The 21,622-nt window shown below is 36.3% G+C and overlaps 1 protein-coding gene across 1 annotated transcript; it reads right to left on the bottom strand.

The window, feature by feature from the left end:
• Window positions 1-2,277: 2,277 nt before the first annotated feature.
• LOC125675124 (sodium/calcium exchanger regulatory protein 1-like) lies at window positions 2,278-19,672 on the bottom strand. The gene is made up of 4 exons (XM_048912627.2): window positions 19,496-19,672; window positions 13,637-13,809; window positions 6,812-6,922; window positions 2,278-2,556 (listed from the first exon to the last, which is right to left on the bottom strand). Exons 1-4 carry the CDS (start codon window positions 19,575-19,577, stop codon window positions 2,494-2,496), a joined length of 429 nt encoding a protein of 142 aa, XP_048768584.1. The 5' UTR covers window positions 19,578-19,672; the 3' UTR covers window positions 2,278-2,493.
• Window positions 19,673-21,622: the final 1,950 nt, after the last annotated feature.

The raw sequence follows: 21,622 nt of genomic DNA, 5'->3' as shown, positions 1-21,622 counted from the left end.
ACCAGTTATCTATTTTGAATCCCCTTACAATGAGGTATAGTTGCACTATGTTGTGTTTGAGTGGATGAGTGTGTGCCAAACAGAAGTAATTTACATTTGCATCAGTCTCTCATAAATATCCTTTATGATTCCGTTTTCAAAAATTTGCATTCCAATATATCTTTGAATATTATTAATTCTAACATATATACCAGCCCCAAACATTGCTATATCAATGGATTTGGTATGAAACAATACGTCAAGTATTGCACAAGATTCAGAATTCAAATAATACAAAACATGAGATTCTACTGTTATATGAAAACTTTAAGGTAAAATATTCATGAATGCATATACATAAATTTTAAAGATTATAATTATTTTTATTGGTCAGATATTTTATTTCTCAAAGTCTAGTCTATGCATTATGATGATGATGAAAACCAAGCCCTTGTTATGAGTATATGTAAAATCCACAATATTCTCTAATTTTGTACATTTCAATGAAACCGAACACGCCCACAATATGTTGATGAAGATAAAACAGTTACATAGGTTTCACTGTTTTCTCCCCTTTTCTAGTCCCGTGGGGATCCGGGTTAGAACAGATCCTCAGTACCCCCTTGCTTGTCGTAAGAGGCGACTAAATGGGGCGGTCCTTCGGATGAGACCGCAAAAACCAAGGCCCTATGTCACAGAAGGTGTGGCATGATAAAGATCCATCCCTGCTCAAAGGCCATGCACGCCGAGCATAGGCCTAAATTTTGCAGCCCTCCACCGGCAATGGTGACGTCTCCCAAAAGACGATCTCTCATCACCAGGATTTTGTCGTCCCGTTTCATTACGAAAAATGTTTCCTCCGTGGGAATCGTTGGATTTGATGCTTTATGCATGTATCTAAAAGGTAGGTAGATTACCAAACTTCAGAGCAAACGTGATGTGTCTGCTAGGAATAACGGAAACTGCCCAACCAAGTATGCATGTTATTCCCTCCACCAGGCAAGATGCATTTGTTTTGCATTTGTTTGTTGGTATTCCTAATGATGTCCACATAATATATTTTGGAACCTTTCCTTGATACAAAAACATGATACCTCTTTCGCCGAGAGAAGGGAAAGGGGATGAGAGGAAAAAGAGGCAGGGATGGGATAAAGGAGTTATATGAACTGAAAGTAGATTTTACATGGTAAATACTTTACTCTCATCAAAGCTATACACATATATATTTAGGACTGAAACGATACGCCCCCTTCATGATACAATACGTATTGCAATATTATAGTTATTCCATGATTCAATATTTTCAATACCATGCATTTTACATAAAAGTCCAATAATAACTAAAGGAAAAATAATTACGAAGACTCACAATTTTAAAAGCAAAATGTTTCCAAACCGACGAACGGTTAGATGCTTGTTGGATCTGTAGTTTAAAATGATTAAGTCATACTCGAGGATAACAACAGTTGGGAAAAGAGTACCAATTCATTTCCCATAGACCTCAATGTTAACCTTTGGCCCTCTCACTAATTAACTATATCGATTTTAAATAAATGACCGCAAACATTTCAATGTTCATTCCAAGTGTTGATAAAAAATGACATAAAATATATAGGGTCCCGTGCCTTTTATAGGTCATATTTGTACTTTTTAAAAACACATAGCAATCTGCAGTAAATTACACACTTCATTTTAAGCACACCCCTACCATGGTAATTTCCTCAGTCATTTCTCGATTTTGTACGATAATTTTTCATCCTGACAATTAATTTGAACCTCTATAATATTTCTTTCAATTCCAAATAATTTCACTCTTGATATTAGCCAATCACGCAACACCTAGACATTTATATCTCCGCTCAATCTTGGGTAAACTCCGTCCGGGTTACGCATACGGGGGTTTGGTACTCTCATTCCAGTTAGACCGTTATCGGACGCCATTTTGTCCATCGTGCTTGTAAAAATGATAAGTACCTGTCAGGTCAAGCCCGATGTATTTTACCGAACCCGATTTTTTTAAAACGTATCGAACCGAAGACCGAGGCAATGAATCGAACATTGAATCGAGCGTATATGAACAATATCGATATTTCCGTGAATCGTTTCAGTCCTAAGATATACATGTATATAAAACGTTTATCCCATTCCTCATTTATGCCTAATTAATTTATATGCGAGAAGGGATGCTCCGCTTAGTGGTGATCTTGTTACACTTTATATTGCCGAAATAAAAATACATGTATAGTGCTTGTAAATACCACAATCTACACGCTTACCGCTACACAATACGTTCAATACTTTTGATCATTCTATTTTTATTATAAATGAACTAAAAATAATCAAACATACATCATGCTCCGATACATTTATCTATACTTATATAATGTATTTTAAATGAAAACATCAATTATTATAGTTGTAAATAAGTCATCATAAAGTGTTACAACATTGATCATTCATTTCCCACGAAAATTGCACTAGAACGTCCAGCTGCTATGAATATCACACAAGCCGCTAAACCTCAGAATCCATTCGCTTCATATAGCGTTTACAAATCACATCACCAATTTCCATTGTCTGTAAAATATGATATCGTTTCCATTAGTATAACTGGTCTTCATATACATGTAGTTATAGGTATGCATTCAATCACATATGTAGCAAGTGAATTATTTTATGTAACTTATGACAACAATGAAATGCTAGAATTCATTAAGACAATCCGTGTATGTTTAACACTCTATCGAACTTAAATAATGCTGATGACAAAATTGCTCTTATTGCATTGTAAAATGTCTGTGTTGGTCGAAGTGCGTTCAATGAAGCGTTTAATGAAGATGCTTATAAACTAAAGCTACTACGGTGTTTGTCAGGAAGTTTCGCTACATTGAGACCCCACTCTACGCCCGGGGACCATGATTTGAACAAACATGAATCTACTTTATGTCAAGTAACTTTTAACTTTTCTGGTCCAGTGGTACTTGCGAAGATTTTTAAATGATCCCATCTATTTTGCCATTTCATGCTTACATAGAGTGTTTTTCTTAAGCCATAATTTGTAGAAATTTGCTTCAGGTAGTAGCAGCCTGTGACAAACATTCTTTGCGTTATATGAAGATTTCCTAAAAAATGGACTAAGTTCAACAACCTGTGATTTTCTTAAGAATTGAAAATCAAAATCACTGCACATCTTCCATACCAATACAAATACTCTGTAAAAAAAGAAGGTCCTCACTTGAAAATTGTAGATGGGAAAAATGGACAAACCATGTACTTTCTATGTATTGTTTGATTGCTGGATTGTTTTCCGCCACACTCAACAATTTTTCAGTTATCTGGTGGCGCCCAGTTTTTATTGTTGGAAGAGAGAACTCAGATACAATATACCTGAGAAGAGACCACTGACCTTCCGAAAGTAAACTGGGAAACTTTCTCACTTACCGGCGCGAGCGGGATTCGAACCCGCGCCGACCAGAAGTACTCTCTATTCAATAATTCCTCAAAACTGACTAAGCTCAATAACCTGTAATTTTCTAAACAATTGAAGGAAAGCAAAATCATCGCCACATGTACATCATCAATACCTATATAAACACTTTGTAAAATAAGAAGGTTCTCACTTGAAAACTAGAGAGGAGTTCACTGGACAAATGATGTACTCCCTTTGCAATATTTTCTCAAAACGGACTAAGTTCAACAACCTGTAATTTCCTTTAAAAAACTGAAGAAAATGAAATCCTTGCCACATGTACATCTTTAATATCCATACACACACTCTGGAAAACAAGATGGCCCTCACTTGAAAATTGTGGGATGAGTCCGCCGGACAAATTATGTACAGTACCCTCCATATAACAATGATTGTTAGATAAAGGGGCAAAACTCCCGCAAGAGAGGTCGAAATGGATGAAAATTGCAACAAGATCTAGAGTGATCCACAAAGCAGCTACATGGCAAGTTTCAGCTTGATATGTGACAGAGAAATGAAATTAAAAACAAAACCCCAAACGGACGGATGTACAGAAATCGCTGAACCGTAATACGTCCCTTCTAAAGACGGGCATATAAAAATAGTGAACTCCGATATTAATCGGGTACTTCATAAATTCATTGATGCATTACTATTCCTATAGCAGGAAAAGGTTACCATGTACTCTTAAAATGGTTTCCTCCATGCATCCTTGCCAATGCATATATATGACTGAATCATATACACCGACATTTTCACCTCCAAATCTGATGGAGATTCCTTCATTACAGTTCAGATTGTCTTTTAAGACAATAATGAATGCATGTATGACAGAGAAAAGTGTTTTGCTTGTTGAAAATGTAACTCTTATTGAGGCGACACCAACTGTAGGTGAAGTGCCATGAAGTTAAACATAGGAGTGTGGGTTCTTTTACATGCCCACTCCTGTCACGAGACAAATAAGCTGATGTTACTTGCGTATCAACAGTCTCGTTTGAAGTCAGCATTTCGCAAATGCAATGATCGTTTTAATGATCTTATTTGTAAATAAAACCTGTCGTTAGATCGAAAGGTGTTTGATGTGTTCGTTACCAATTGTTGGGGAGCTGTTTTTTACATACTGAATTTGACTTCAGATAGCTTCGTTTACCTGATCATGATAGAGTGCTCTCGGCTGATGTGACCGGTCAACAGGGGTGCTTACCCCTCCAAGGCATCTGGTCCCACCTCTGGTATGTTAACATAGGTCGTGGGTTTACTTAGGGCATTGTTTTTGGGTACGCATATCTTACGACTCAACGTCTTCTTAAGTGCATTTTGAATTGTGACGTAACAATTGTTTTAATGAAGTAGTAAACGATCTGTTGACTAAAAATAAAGAACGTAATACTTTACCGATATCATACAAATATCAACAACAGTTGTTCCCTACACATTTAAGTTCTATTAAAAAAATTGACGCGTTTAGGTGGCCAATTCTTAAATGTGTGACAGAGATATTTGACCTACTTTTAATTTGTTTTTACATTGGTCATAACTACACGTACTATAAATGGTAAATATTAGAGCTTTCATATTGTACATGAGCATTTCTTGTGACAAGATCTTTCTACTGGTACCAAGATATTTGTCCTTGTGACCTTGGCCATTATCGGGGGCATTTGTGTTTCACAAACACATCTTGTTCAAATTGTTTTTGTTTAGTTTTGATATGAATAACATCAAAATCTACAACACTAAACTTTATCTATTTTAAATTGAATCACGCAATGAGTGAAGTCAATCACTATTATTTTCTGTATAAATCAACGGAAAACAGTCTCGTTACTGTTAAAAGAATATCCGTGTTTGCCAAACTATCTATCTTTTATTGCTTATAAGAGTTATGAGATTGATCACTTCGTTATCTTCACTTTTCATGTTGAAGACGTAATTACTAAAAAAAAAAAAAAAACCCTGCTGTTCAATGAAAAACAATTTTCACATAGTGGTATATACATTGTCAAGGTACCTCTGTCATATTTCCAGGTAGGGTTTCGAGTGAAAAAAGGTCTGTAAACTCGTGGAGATAGCGAACAGTGATCAATCTCATGACTCCTATAAGGAATACAGATCGATCACTGATCGTCATCTTAACGTCATACCTAAACACCCTCGACACTCACTATTATATGTCGAGTGTTTGGTAAGTGAGCAATCACTACCTATTTTGTTTCAGTTTTGACGCGGTCAAGGCAAAAAGTAGGACTCGAAACCACAACTTCCCGGTCACGAAGGCATCGCTCCTACTACTGAGCCACCGGGGCTGAAATAGGTAATATGGTAATCATCTGCATTTTTTTTTTCATTTATCTCAAATTCAGTTTTCCTCAGGCCGAGTCAAATCTACGACGCAAACATAGGTATTGATTGCTCCTTCGCCAAACGAGTGAGAATTGAAGGTCTTTCGGATATGACCTTAACAAGAGGCCCATGGACCACATCGCTAACCTGAGTCACCTGGTCCATATTTAAAGATTTTCCCTAAATATTCGCATGTAAAACTTTGATCCTTATTGTGGCCCCAACCTACACCAGGGGAGATGAGTTTTACAAACTTGAATCTGCACTATGTCAGGAAGCTTTCATATAAATATCAGCTTTTCTGGCTCAGTGGTTCTTGAGAAGATTTTTAAAGATTTTTCCTATGTACATGTATTTGTATGTAAAACTTTGATCCCCTATTGTGGCCCCATCCTACCCCCGGGGGACATGATTTTAACAAATTTGAATTTGTGCTATGTCAGGAAGTTTTCATGTAAATTTCAGCTCTTCTGGTCCAGTGATCCCCGAGAAGAGTTTTTAATTACCCTACCCTAATGTGATTATATCCCCTTTGAAGGGGGCATGACCCTTCATTTCAACAAACTTGAAAGCCCGTTGCCTAATGATGCTGTTGGCCAAGTTTGGTTATAATTGGCCTAGTGGTTCTGGAGAAGTAATCGAAAATGTAAAACGTTTACACACAGCCAGATAGACGGACGGACAGACAGACAGCAGACAACAGGTGATCAGAAAAGCTCACTTGAGCTTTCAGCTCAGGTGAGCTGAAAATGGAGGTCGCGGCAAGCGTGAGCACGTTAAAGAACTCTCACTGCTACGGCCATAATCGCTAAACATAGGTCTAAATTTGTGGTACTTCATCTACAACTGGTGACGTCTCAATCTAAGTAAAAGAAATTCAGCACGGGATGTAAAACAAACTCTACTCCCCTTTTAATAATATTATTGCATTGAGATAGAGAAATGTCCAGGTATTAAAAAGAACATATTCTTATCCTATTTTCTAATTCAAATGATCGCAGAGAATGGGGGACAGGGTACCTGTACTAACTCCCCGTTCACAACTTCTCGGGTCACCTTCTGTGGTTTAATGCTGGGATCTGTCGGAGTGTATTCTATGATAATCTTTCCATCTTTATATGATGACTTTCCCTGAAAGAAAATTTAAATTGCACGGTATGAATGTAATGATCTAAAAAATATCGCAATAAACAAATAGCAGATCATTGTCTCCCACATGTTTGCCAAAGGTCATCATAACACCGAATGCCTCTCGCAACTTCAAACACGAAGTCATTATGATATCGAGTATATCCTATTCATGTATACGCTTGGGTATCATGATGATGGATACCAAAAAAAACAAAGAGTGATGCGGATTAATCAGAAAGTGCAAAGTTTAATGTGAAATCCTATTGTGCAGTGTTGACATTTCAATACACATAAAATGCCCACTTTCATTTGGAGCGTTTTCAATAAGAATGTACAATCGTCTCTATATACTTTTTATTTTTTTTAGTATTAACTACTGTCACGCACATTGCACTTTGAAATGACCACTCCTACTAAAATTTCGACAAAACACTTCACCTTATGAAACCAGTAACTGCTTTGAACTTTACATAACAGCTTCGTTCATACCAACGAACCACGCGTCATATTTTATGATATGGCAAGGACAAAATTTGGAAACCTATTTGACGTGAAATCCAAACCAGCTGAAAATCTAATAACAATGGTTGATTTTAATGAATCGCGCATAAAAATGTTTGAATAGGACTATGAATTATTTGTCTAAATATCCGTTTTATAATGAATTTAGATAATTCCGTTATCTAACTGAGCTATGCGCATTACTACACATGAAAGAAGATTACGTGGGAACATTACCGTATCTGTTTAACGGTGAAAGATCCAAACATGCTCTTGAACATAAAGCGTTACTGCTTTACTTAAGGCTGGGGTAATAACAGGATGATATTTCAACATCGTATTAGACTTCAATTTTCTGATTATTGTCGTCAACATTCATCATATTGGTGAGAGAGCTTGTACCTGGAAAACGCCTATCAAGTTCTCAACATGATATAGGGTGAACTATGGTGACGCAGATAGTCGTAATATCGACACATCTTGTGGAAGTTCTTGACGAAAACCACAACAAAACGTGACTGTTTTATCACTATAATCATGCCGGTGCTCTTTGCAAGTAGCATATAACTATATATACTAATGTTCAGTCTTACATAGAGGTCGCGAGTTCGATCCCCGCTCATGCCATGGCCGCCGCAAACCTAAGACGTAAACACTATCTGTAGCTGCAGATCAGCTCTCTGGAAAAATATTGGTGGGACAGGCCCGAAAGCTACAGGTCCTACCCATGTAGAAACCTTCAAATTATGGCACCAAAAAAATGCGCACGGTTGAGGCCTTCTATCATTCTATTCTTGTATCGCGTTTCAAATTTTTAATATAAAAAAATTCTTAACATTTTCCCACTATACCTGTGAGCGAACATTCATTCAGACATCCATTAAAGGGACATGGACACGATTTGAGTTGAAAATTTTCAAACTTTATTTTTTGACTTTTAATATTTAGAATACTTAACTAAGGTATTATTATTGATCAGCAAAACTTTGAATGTCAGTAGTCAAGGTACATGGGAGATACAGAGGTCAGAAGTCCTGGCTCACCTCATTTTGTTTTAAAGACGCTATTTTCTATTAAACAGTCTAATGTAAACAAAACATGGCACGAGTCTTGTTCACATAGCAAAGAATTCCGAGTGCTGTATCTCACTTATAACTCAAAAACTTGTATCCAAATTTGGGTTGACCATTAGAAATACATGTACTTTATTTAAGCATTGTAAACAATAAATATGTCCATGCCCCTTTAAAGCCCTATGCGACCCGAAAATTCACAGCTTCAAATGATTCCGTTAGTTGATGTAGCCGTATTAGGTACATGTCCAGTCAAATCGAACCCCAGTTGAATTTTGTATTTATTGATAATGAAAAGGGAAGAAAACGAAAGGTGATCAATATCTCAAATATCTGATCCTAGGTGTGTATTCGGTCTTCATTTATCATGAACACGATTATAATTAATGTAAAATGAAAATTGTATAATTTCTTTCGATTCGATGTAAAAGCAGCTCTTGCATATTGAAAAGTAATTCTGGAATGTTATGAAAGCCTAGTCTGGTCCTCGCCCTCAACACTAATAGCTATTTAATGTAACAACAGTGGCGGACTGGTCCTCGCCCCCAACACTAATAGCTATTTAATATAACAGCAGTGGTGGATTTATGAAGGAAAGCTGTGAATTTAGTATAGTGGGAAAATATTTTGATATTAAATTTTTGAGACGGCGATACAATAATACAGCGATATTAGGCCTAAACCGGGCGTGGTTTTTTTTTTCTGCGCCATAAATCAAAAGTTTTTATAAGGGGTGGATCTGTAGTGGTGTGGTCTGTCCCAATATCCCCCCCTCCCCAGAGAGTTACATAACTGCAGTTAGCATATATTGTGATTGCTACTTCGCAACGCTCGACATTTAAAAGTAAGAGTTACGGGTCTTTCAGATATGACCTCAAAGGTGTCGGGGTTGGAGTTAAAGAACCCTCACTGTTACGGCCGTGAGCGCTAAGCATATGTCTTATTGTGGTAAACTACTAACGTCTCAATTTGAGTGAAAATTTCCTGAAGGGGCGTAAAAAACAAACACACATAAAACACATTATTTAAGTCAGCAATCAGATTTGTTGTCATTTAAAATTTATACTAAGTACAGACTTTCAAGCCGGCCCTTATTTTTCTACAACACTCCTTATTTTCCTTTTTTTGAGCTTTAGGATCCTAAAAAAGCCCTAATTTCTTGTTGAAATTCCTACATTTTCAAATTTTGAAAGTTTAAATAAATTTGACATAAAGTAAGTGTTGGAATTTATTAAATTTAGTGTTAGTATATTTTCAGAAAATGAATATGTTGATTAAATGTACATCTCAGAAAACATCTTGATGGTTATCAGCTATATTCAGCATTGATTGTGAACCATGGGAGTCCACCTGAATTATATGGTTTGTGCTGAATGCTGAATATGGCTGTTGATGACCACTGGTATGATCTTCTGAGTGGGTAATTAGTTTTTGTATTATTGCTCTTGCAAATGGTGAGTAAAACATTTTTTCTTTCCAATGGATTTGTAAATTTAACCCTTATTTTGTCTAAAAAGCCCTTAAAAATCCTTTTAAAAAGCCTTTATTGTGATAAGTTTGCCCTAGAAATGGCCCTTATTTTTTGCAAAATGTCACTTGAAAGCCTGTAAGTATGCAGTGATATATATTGCTATTGATAAAAAGTGCATATGGTTGTTAGGGGTTGGATGGGCGGTGCAGTTACCAAGCACACTTATGGTTTGTAAGGCAAACGGCACGAGGTAGCGATTGTATCATGCGTTGTAGGTTATAGGAATGGTCAAATAAGACTAATAATGAATAATATCTATTTACTTTTTACATGCATATTGTCAATAAAATGTGAATAACCTTCCCTCTTCAAGTCCAACACGAAATGCGTATGTAGCATCACACATTCATTATATGTTATCAATTAGTAGCATTTTATTATACCATGTCGGTAAATAATGCAACTGATCTATCTATATTCAGCTGCTTTAACGTTATCCATAAAAGTAAGCTTTTTTATGTCCGAAACGCTACAGTATTCAATGATATTTTCCCTGTGGGAAAGTAAATCATGAATGAAGATTCATTTAGTCTTTACATTCGCATATTTTAATGCAAAAGTGATGATGTTAATGTCGTAACTGACATGCGATGACGCATATAAAATAAGAATGACAAAAACCATTGCTGAAATGTGATGCATGTTCTCACCAACTTAATCCGTCGTAACATCCCTGTAGAAGTATGCACCTGAATACGCTAATGACTAGAGAAAATCGATGTACATGTAGATAAATAATGTTATGAAAAGTGGACTAAAAAGCGTGTCATGTGCAGATGCCAAAGGTAGACTCGTCAAATTCGTAGTTAACAAGACATGTTTGTAAAACATATATGCCCCCGTGGTGCAAAATTTAAAAGGGTTGATTAAAAAATTGATACATATGTATCATTTAATTGATAGAAGTACCAAACAATTCAAGATGGTCTTCCTATGTCCATAATGGATTGACCCTTGGTCTTTGACCATGTGACCTAAAAATCAATAGGATTCATCTACTCCTTAGGATGTACTATGTCTGGTGTCAATCAAGCAACTAGTTTTACCTTTGACCACGTGAACCCAAATCAATAGGGCTCATCTACTCCGTATGATGTACATGTAACAGTGTACCAAGTGTGATGTCTTTTAAGCAATAGGTTCTTAAGATACTGGGCAAACAATATCTTCCTATGTCCAAAGTGAATTGACCATGTGACCTCAAAATCAATAGGGGCTATCTACTCCGTATGATGTACATGTAACGGTGTACCAAGTTTGATGTCGATGAAGCAAAGGATTCTCAAGATATTGAGCGGACAGTATCTTTCTCTATCCAGTTTGACCCTTGACGATGTGCCCTCAAAACCAATAAGGGTCATCTACTTCTTGGGATGTACCAGTCTACCAAGTTTGATGTCTGTCAAGCAAAGGCTTCTCAAGATATTGAGTGGACAGCATATCCTTACGTCCAGTTTGACCCTTGACTATGTGACCTCAAATCAATAATGATGTTCGTCAAGCAAAGGGTTCTTAAGGTAGTGAGCGGACAGTAAATTCCTACGTCCAGTTTAACCCTTGACCAAGTGAGCTCACAATCAATAGGGGCCATATATACTCCTTAAGATGGACCAGTCTACCAAGATTGATCTCTGTCAAGCAAAGGATATTGAGCGGACAGTATATTCCTATATCTAGTTTGACCGAGACGTTAAGCAAGATACAATCAATCAATCAAAATCAATAGGGGTCGTTTAATGTTTTTGATATGCAAGTGTGCTAAGTTTGATGTATGTCAAGCAAAGGGTTCTCAAGATATTGAGCCGACATATAATTCTATGGCATTTCGACATTTGACCTCAAAATCGATAGGGGTCATCTACACCTTAGGATGTACCAAGTTTGATCTCTGTCAAGCAAAGGGTTCTCAAGACATTGAGCCGACAATATATTCCTATGGCCAAAGTGGATTGACCCTTGACTTTTGGACCTGAAAATCAATAGGGATCCTCTTCTACTCATAAGCAACCCACATAAAAATATCGTAATGATCTATGGAATGGTTCTTCAAAATCATTGAGCGGACAACATGTGGTCTACCGACAGTTGTAAAGCAATATGCCACTCATCTTTGGAGGGTGTATAATAAATTTTGATATTGAGATCTTGAAATCGCGCTTTACAGGTTACTGTGATGGCAATAGTGTGACTAGGTTTTTGGGTATGAAATAGTATGAACTTTTATAACATAGTTGTCTATGTTTTAGGTCATACATGATTTTCCGGGAGAAAATTAAGGACCATTGAAGAGGTACTCTATCACTCAGCCAACACCATGAATTGACTGATCAAGGTACAGGAGATACATGTACCAACAATGAAAGTTCTGCATGCAATTGTATAAGAAGCCCAGAGAATAGTACTCAACAATACTCTTGTCCAGACACATCACACAAGAAAGTTTTTGCAAGATGTTGTAATCTTGAAAGAAAAAAAAAACATTTCGCAATAATAAATCACTCTTACAATTCAAGATCAAGTATGAACACAGCTGCAGATGTGTTTCTGAAGATGAAAAGCTTGCAAAGATTGTTTCTGCTGTAAACTCAAATGATTATGTTGATCAAATCACTAGTATGGTCAAAGATGTGTTTACTTCTGTAAATGTTCAATACGTATGCATAGTTGTTTGCATATAAAAATGAAATGTATTAGGAACTATATTTCAGTTTACAAAATGGTAGAGAACAGAGCTATCATACATGTATATACATTGGATAAATCAAGTTTATCTATAGATTTACTAGTACTAAGAAACCTCATCAGTATCCAGGAAAAAATGATTTCTACATGTATATGCAAGTAGAATCTGAAAATCTAATCAGGTGAGTTAAAATTTATAGGTCTACGTGATTTCCTAAGATTGGAGATTTATATGTTGTATATGATGTCAATAATATAGCTAATGCACGTAATCATTCAAATATTCTCTTAAATCTATTCGAATTAAAGATATCGTTCATTCTTCTCATGGGCGCAAAAATTCAAACATGCATGTAAACCGTGTTTCCTCTGTGCAATAATATTTATTTGAACAGCTATGTACATTATGATTCCCCGCGGGTGGTCATCAAGTGATATAAAATTTCAATCGTTTTTGCTTTTCACAACATACACCCCATGTAAAATACAAGTAGGATTTATTATGAAACTATGACACTATACCGCTGTTACTGTGATGTCACGGTTGTTATACATGGAAGGTGAAGATAACGAACAGTGATCAATCTCACAACTCCCACAAGCAATACAAAATAGATAGTTGGGCAAACACGGACCCCTGCACACACCAGAGGTGGGATCAGGTGCCTAGGAGGAGTAAGCATCCCCTGTTGACCGGTCACACCCGCCGTGAGCCCTATATCCTGATCAGGTAAACGGAGTTATCCGCAATCAAAATCAGTGTGCCAAGAACGTATAGTTACCTATACTTATCTGGCTTAGTAGTAACCTGAAAAACATTCTAGTTGATACTTTAATAACATTTTATTAATACCGTCAGCTACAACATATAGCTTTTATATATTTCAATGACCCTTGCAATTCCTTCCTTCATTATCACTAACTCACCACCATTTTATTTCCACGCATGTCCTTTTCAAATTCTTCACCAAGTAGAAAACTGTCCCCCTGTGTCATAAAAGATGTTACCATGGAAATATGAACTCTACCATCTTCTTTTACAGAAATCTCTGACACAGGTTTCGCCATTCCTGCCATCTTGCGACCAAAGAAATTTACACCTGAAATGAAAAATATATTGCGTTTACATTTTCAAAGCATTCTTCCAAATCATTACAAAAAGGGAGACATTTTGGTCACCCGAATGCCATGCTGTTGTATAAAGGTCGTGGAAGCTAAGTGTTAGAGCATTAGCTTCGTAACAGGGAGGTTGTGAATTCGAGTCCCGTTAGTGCCATGACCACATTCGTCAAATTCAAGACGTAATAGCTCGGCGTTTAAAAGTGTGAGTCACGGGTCTTTCGGATTTGGCCTTAAAAACGGAGTTCCCGTGTCATGGCAGAAGTTGGCACCTTAATAAACCCTCACAGCTACGACCAAGCATAGACAAAACTTTGTTGGTTTTAACCTACAACTGGCGACTCCTTCTGAGTTAAAAATTCTCAAAGGGAGGTAAAACAAAAAGCCCATAGGCCTTATCGGTCTCCTGAGTATTAAAATTATCACTGGTCTCAAGGGCTAAGAAATCTAGCAAAAAAAACCTTTAAAAAATCCTGTTCTGAATATCTAAGTGAAAGGCGAAGATGACGAATAGTGATCAATCTCATAACTCCTATATGCAATACAAAAAAGAGAGTTGGGCAAACACGGATCCCTGGATACACCAGAGGTGGGATCAGGTGTCTAGGAGGAGTGAATATCCCCTGTCGATCGATCACACCTGCCGTAAGTCAAATTCTAATATTGAGCCACAGTATAAAACATGATGTGTTCTTAATATTTAAATGCCCTCGAGATTGTCTATACTGATGAAAGGCTTTACATAATACATGTATACGTAACATTAACACTTCCTAGAGTCAAATCCCTGGGTTGCGAAATTCACAGTTTTGGGACACCCTTTTCTGGTTTTCCTAAATATTTGTTTAGTTTAAAAATGTACCAGCAATCTTAAACAAGTCTTTCAAATGATAAAGACAACAATCATTACAATAATTTTGGCTCCAACATGGAATCCAACCAAGGATATAGTATCAATACCATTAAAATGTTTTACACATATACACTATACAGTATATACCAAGTTTGATCCCGCCCTGAAGTCTGAACCTCTACCCTGGGGATCATGAAAGGTGCCTTCATGCTCTACATCAATAAGCATTCAGTTTTTCTTAAGAGATATGCAATTATAGAGAAAAATATTTTTGAAAATTGATCAAATATTTGCCCCGCCCCTAAGGCCTTGGTACATGTACCAAACCCCTACCTCTGGGATCATGAAATTTACAATTTTGATAAAGGGTAACCTGCTCATTCTGAATATCTATTTAGTTTCAATTTAGTGTCAATAGCATTAAAGACGATCTTTTTTAAATGTTCAACACATAAATACTATATATCAAGTTTGGCCTCGCCCTTGGGTCAGAACCTCTAATTCGGGGATCATGAAATTTACAAATTTGGTAAAGACATTCCTGCTCTACATCACTATACATTTAGTTTTTTTCTTACACATCTGCGGTTTTGGTACCAGGTGGCCAAATTGGTCAGTGATTAAATGTGTTAACAATTGAACATTTTTAACGTCATGATAATTACCATTCAGATTTACACATCTGCGGTTGCAGAGGAGAATTTAGAAAATTGGTCAATGTTTGGTAGTTTTAGCTCAGCCCCGAGGGTGCAAGAGTCCTGAAATTTACATTTCAAGTCCCCGTTGTCTTGTCTCAGAGATGCTTCATACCAAATCTGAATGGTAATTATCATGACACTGACCAATTTGGCCACCTGGTACCAAAACCCCTATTCCTTGGATCATGAAATTTACCATTTTGGTAACATTTATTCTATTGTATTTTAAGTTGCTCAAATAACTTCCATTTAAAAAAAAGAACTTCTTATAACTACATTTTGTAATTTCAATTCTACATTATATACATTTGATAAAGTCAGCTTAAAGCTATTTATGATAAGGGTTTTGTTCTGACATCTACAACAATATACAATATGTATATTATATATTAATAATATTTAAGGTGGTAATTAATAATGTTACTAATTTCATTCTCTGCACATCCAAGGATATATTCTTTTTTACAAGTTACAACATGAAAGGAAAACATGTTACTGATCCATTCAACCATGGTATTTGTAACAAGAGCATCAAAGCTGCGCAGGAAAACAAGTATTTGATAAACCCGCTATACTTTATATAAACTCAGGTTTAGTTTAAAGAGTATTCCTCAAGGTATCACACCGGTAATTGTCCAATCAAAATGAACTTAGTCAATTGTAGTTCCATATATTTAAAGAAATATTTGTTTTCCTTGCGCGATTTTTCTCATTTCCTCTTCTTCTTTTCTCTTAATTTTTGTACCCCTGATTAGGAAATTTTGTGTAATTTGTAGAAATAACCAAGTGTATACAAAGGAACTATTTGCTGTTGGTAGCTGAGGCTACTTCCTGAGGTGCACTCCGGCTGTTTACACACATGTGAAAAACACGTGGATTTGAGGGTAGTCTTGTTTGCGAGTAATTTATTTTCGAAAATGCCGCGTAGGGTGTTGTTTTTCTGGTGTCTGCAGACGAGATAGGTAACATAGAACGTGTCTGACTGCGTTATTCGGCATAAATTTTGTAAACTGATTTTTAATGATTTTTCCCCCCTCTATAGTAATATATAGTGAAAATAATTACCGGTGTGATACCTGAATAAATCAAGAACGATAACCCGTATATTTAACATCTTCAAATATAAATTTGATATGATGGACATGATGGTCTCTAAAAAAACATGCTCTCTGCGCTTGGCGGCAGGGATAGGACCAAGGGTTCATACTCCAGGACGATGCTACATGGATCATATTCAGCGTATAGGGCCTCCGTGGCCGAGTGATTAGAGCATCGCGCTCAAAATCACACGGCCTCTCACCTCTGGTCGGCGCGGGTTCGTATCCCACTCGCGCCGGTAAGGGAGAAAGTTTCCCAGTTTACTTTCGGAAGGTCGGTGATCTCTTCCTAGATATATTGTATCTGGGTTCTCTCTTCCATCAACAAAAACTGGGCGTCACCAGATAACTGAAAAATTATTGAGTGTAGCGGAAAACAGCAAAACAACCAATCAATCAATCAATCAAAGTTGAGCATAAGTAACCTCTACTAAAATTTTAACCTTCTTGGTCAAGGCTCCCGGCCCCTAGGTATGGGTTAAATGGCTCACAAACGGATTCTGTATTATATTTCCCTGTATCAAAATACACTTTACTGCGGAATAATCGCCACATGCTTCACACAACGCTACAATTACTAAATGGGGGTGGTGGTAATATTTTAACAATATTCAATATATCTATCAATTACTACGAATGATATGCAATTATTACTTACTAATTATACTTATGACTGTTTGTGGCATATATTGAATTATTATAGGGTAGAAATATTCCGTGCTTTTCGAGTGGGTGAGATTCAACAATCTCGGCAAATTAGAAGGCTATCAACATTAAGTATTCTTGTTTACTTACTCAGTTTCACTAACGAAACTATGTTGAATATCGCATTCAATTGCTTATCTAACCAGCTAAAATGTAACATCAATCTGGATGAATCATCCAGTGCATGTGCGGTGTTATTGTTGAGGACAACGCCGTTATTTTATGAATATGTACATGTATGAATCGAGGAATGTAATATATCAGCAATTGGGATTATCTTCGGGTAAATAGCACAAAACGTTATTAAAAAGACTTACAATCATACGCATTTAATTTTGATAGTGAAACCAACTCAAATTTCATGATTTTCTGCCTGCACATTCCCGCCGCTAGGATCCCCGTGTATATACAGAAACGCCCACTGCTGCGTCAGCATAAGACACAATCGTAACTACTCGCCTATTTCCGTAACCGCAAAACCGGTTACGGAAAAGGACGAGTCCGTGATCCGATTGCATACGACAGTGGCTATAAATAGCAACAGTATAAAAAGAAAAGGTATGTTTGGTGAGATCTATATGTAAAACTTATACGGTACCAATTTTGATCCACCAGATGGGCATTTCGACAAATATTGTCTCTTCAGTGATGTTCAAGCCGAAATATTGGAAATCCGAAATAACAATAAACTTGTATGAACTAAAAAGAAAAACAGAGTGCCAAAGACTGGAGTCAAATTCGTCTAAGGATCAGAGCTATGCATAAGGGAGATAATCCTTAATTTTGAAATGAATTTCTAAATTTTATCACAGCAATTGTTGCGTGTTTAAAATCATTTATGTAATAGGCAAAAACTTGTCATCACTTTCAACTGTATGTACATGTGCGTGTTGCAGTCTAACCGTATACGGGGATAACTGATCAGGTACATGTTTCCAAACCTACAAAATCCAGGTTCGGTGTTTTGATCATTATGACATTTTGAGGTCAACCCTATGCTTTAGCTACACTAGAAGTACAATATTGTACATGTACTCCTCAGTTATATAAAAGAAGGTATTGACATAAAGATATTAGTAGCTGACAGTGTATAATAGATTGATTGATTGAATATTGTTTTACGTCTCTCTCGAGAATATTTCACTCATATGGAGACATCACCACTGCCGGTGATGGGCTGCAAAATTTAGGCCAATGCTCGGCGCTTATGGCCATTAAGCAGGAAGGGGTCTTTATCGTGCCACGGGACCTCGGTTGTAGCGGTCTCATCCGAAGGACCGCCCCATTTACATTGTAGTCTAGTCGCCTCTTACGACAAGCAAGGGGGTACTGAGGACCTATTCTAACCCGGATCCCCACGGGATTATATACTAATAATAGATGTATATACATAAATATCAATTAGTTATTATAGTAAAAATGCCATGGTGGCTGGACAGGAGGTCTTAATTGCGATAGTTTAGTATGTTGCAAAACGTTTTAAAAACAAATTGATACAGAATTACTTTTAAGGGATGCATTTATTAGGTATTCTGGGCATGTATTTGTGGTGTAGTTATTTTGAGCCCATCGTTAAGCGAGGTAAGTTAAATTGCTGGTTTCTACAACATTATCAATGTCTGCTCCGCTGAATACAATTATGCCATTTGCCTTTACATGTAATATTTCCTTGGTGTTTCGCCTACATATAACCTCAGATATTTCGTAATATGAAAATCATCGCATTGCCAGGAAGTCTGCAGACATCCTATGAACTTAAACCAATTACTGAAGGTAAAATATCATGTTTTCACCAAGAGTTCAAAGAAGCATCTCAAAACGTGTAATATGAGCAAGTTTGTATTTTAAAATTTCCTTCTGTGTCAAGTCGAGATGACTCTTAAAGTTGTGTCTAGTACATACATGCAGCTGGAGGCGGACATTATGGTACATGTACTACCCCCCCCCCCCCCCCCCCCCCCGCAAAGATATACCATGGATAAACGATGTAAATTAGAATAGATTATTATGACCGGAGCAGGACACCTTACTTCTCTTCTTTCGATTTCTCGCTTACATGTAACTCCCTCTGCGATGTTTATATTTGTCGCACCGTGTAGTCTGTTTTGTTATCAGTGGAATTTAAATATCTGTCCTATGTAATGCTCATACCGTACAAGGTCCAAATAACTATATGAAGTCCAGTTCAATCAGCCGCTATAAACACGATCTACATTCCGATAATGTAGACAGATGGTCACTTATTCTAATCACGTAAGGCCAACACTCTCCGACACAATTACTCAGTACTAAAATCATAAACTTTATAGCTCACCACATTCATACAAGAAGTCTTCAAATCGTTCGCTCCGATCTAGCTTCCATTTGCCGACAAATTTATCCTTAATTTCATCCATTGTCACTTTTCCGCAGTCACGATCTGGTATGGTTGGCTTTGTGTGTCATGACAAGGAGAAGAGCGGGGATAATTCTTGACAATATTTATTCATTTAAAAAAACTGGGTATGTGGATTTGCGATTTCCCCCAGAAAAACAAAAACATATTATTCATTTATATGAAGGTCAACTGATCTGACTGTACAACACGTTCTCATACGTCTGTCAGCACCTTTTAGTTCGTTAAAAACAATGTATAAAGCAAGCTCATGCTTGGTACACATGTTCTTAAGGAAGTTAGCTCCTGAGCTTTTGAGCACAACTGCGCAGGATGCTAGAACTAAGTATTCACTGGTTCAATACTGATCCCATTGGTGCACATATATTACTCATCTATTACTGAACCCTGTCCAGTTTTAAAAATAAATAAATCTGTAATTCTAATTTCGAAAGGGTTTTGTAGGGACTGTATTTTGTGGCGAAAGGATTGATTAATCAAAAACATTTAAATCTGTGTAATATTGCAGTTTCTGGTTCATCTAATATAACTTTTATTTTTATACTCCTATACATGTACGTGTATTTCAGTTTTATAATTAATGACACAAGTACAGTGTAGTTGAGACTTGGAACTAGATGAAATGTTGTTAATTTATTAATTTAGTTGATATATTTTTCCAAATAGAACACAGATTCTTAGAAAAAAGTTTACATCAATTTACTCAAAATTTTGTATAAAAATTGTATAATTTCGCCAATAATTTAAACAGTTGGTCTCCAACTCCCATTTTTTTTTTAAAATTTCCATTACTTCTGATATATCTTTTTAAACTCTAAAATTTGATATCATGAATTTTTCCCTATCTCAAGTGCAAAAAGGTCATTATTTATTTCCATTACTTGTATCAAGCCTTTTTTCTATACCTGTATTGTTAGAAAGCATGCTTATGTATCTATTTTATGTAAATATTAATTTCTGTTGCTTATATTGTGTCGACACCAACAAACACATCAAGTTTAATTGAATAAATTTTATTGCAAAAAGGTCATGTTTAAAAACTGTAGCTCAATAACAAGCACTGCGACCCCCGTTTTTCTTTTCAATTTCCTAACCATCCCTTCAACGTGGAAATTAAAAATACACGTCCCAAAAATTTGACATTACTCCAAATGCCAGGTGTGAACCTCTTTAATGATTCGAAGAAGCTTAAGAAGCCTATCGTTTTTCAATATGAAATAAAACTTGCATGTTTACTTGTAAGGCTTTAGTACGACGGCGTATTTGTATCGTTTTTATCTGGCAGAAAAAAATTAATAGCTTCTACGCCGGACCAATGTGAACCCAATTTGAAACAATTCAGAATCTTAAAGTGGTGGGCTTTTATGCAAGATTGCTAATTTCAGGGTTATGCAAAGGGATGTTCTAAGAGTTGGTATGTTTAGGGTGACGTTTGAAATTCTTCTAAAGAACCACTATCCTAAGGTCAGCACCTATGTGGTTTTATATTATGGAAATTCAAAATTGCTCAAATGGTAACCCCTTGGGTGATAATGGGACACAATAGGAATCCAAAGTGTAATATGATATTTATAGTATAGAGAAATCCCTTTTCAAATCTTATTTCGGAACATTGGGTGTTCAAATTGCAAATCAATATACAAGCATCCTTATATTGTATATATACATTCCAGATTGCTCAATTAAAAAAATCCGCGAGATCAGGATAGGGCCACAAAAGGGGTTCAGTTTAACATAGGATCACTTATTTAAAAAATGGAATACACAAACATCCTAATATTGTGTAGATCAAAGATTCCTCAAATGATTACACCAAGCTCAGGACAGAGCAGTGAATAATGGTTTAAAGTAAAACATAAGATTATATACGTGCAGGATAACTTTTTTAAATTAAAAAGTTTAGCTCATGAAAGCGAGATGTACATATGACACACTGTCATGTACATATCATGTCAAATTTGTTTCCAACAAGAGATGTTTGTAAAACACATATGCCCCCCATGGTGCAAAATTGACAGACGATGGACAAAAGGCGATCAGAAAAGC

This window comes from Ostrea edulis, chromosome 1 (assembly GCF_947568905.1).
Source record: "Ostrea edulis chromosome 1, xbOstEdul1.1, whole genome shotgun sequence".
In the NCBI taxonomy this organism is placed as follows: Eukaryota; Metazoa; Mollusca; class Bivalvia; order Ostreida; family Ostreidae; genus Ostrea; species Ostrea edulis.
The sequence above is the reverse complement of the archived record's forward strand: the minus strand, read 5'-3'. Positions and strand labels throughout refer to the sequence as shown.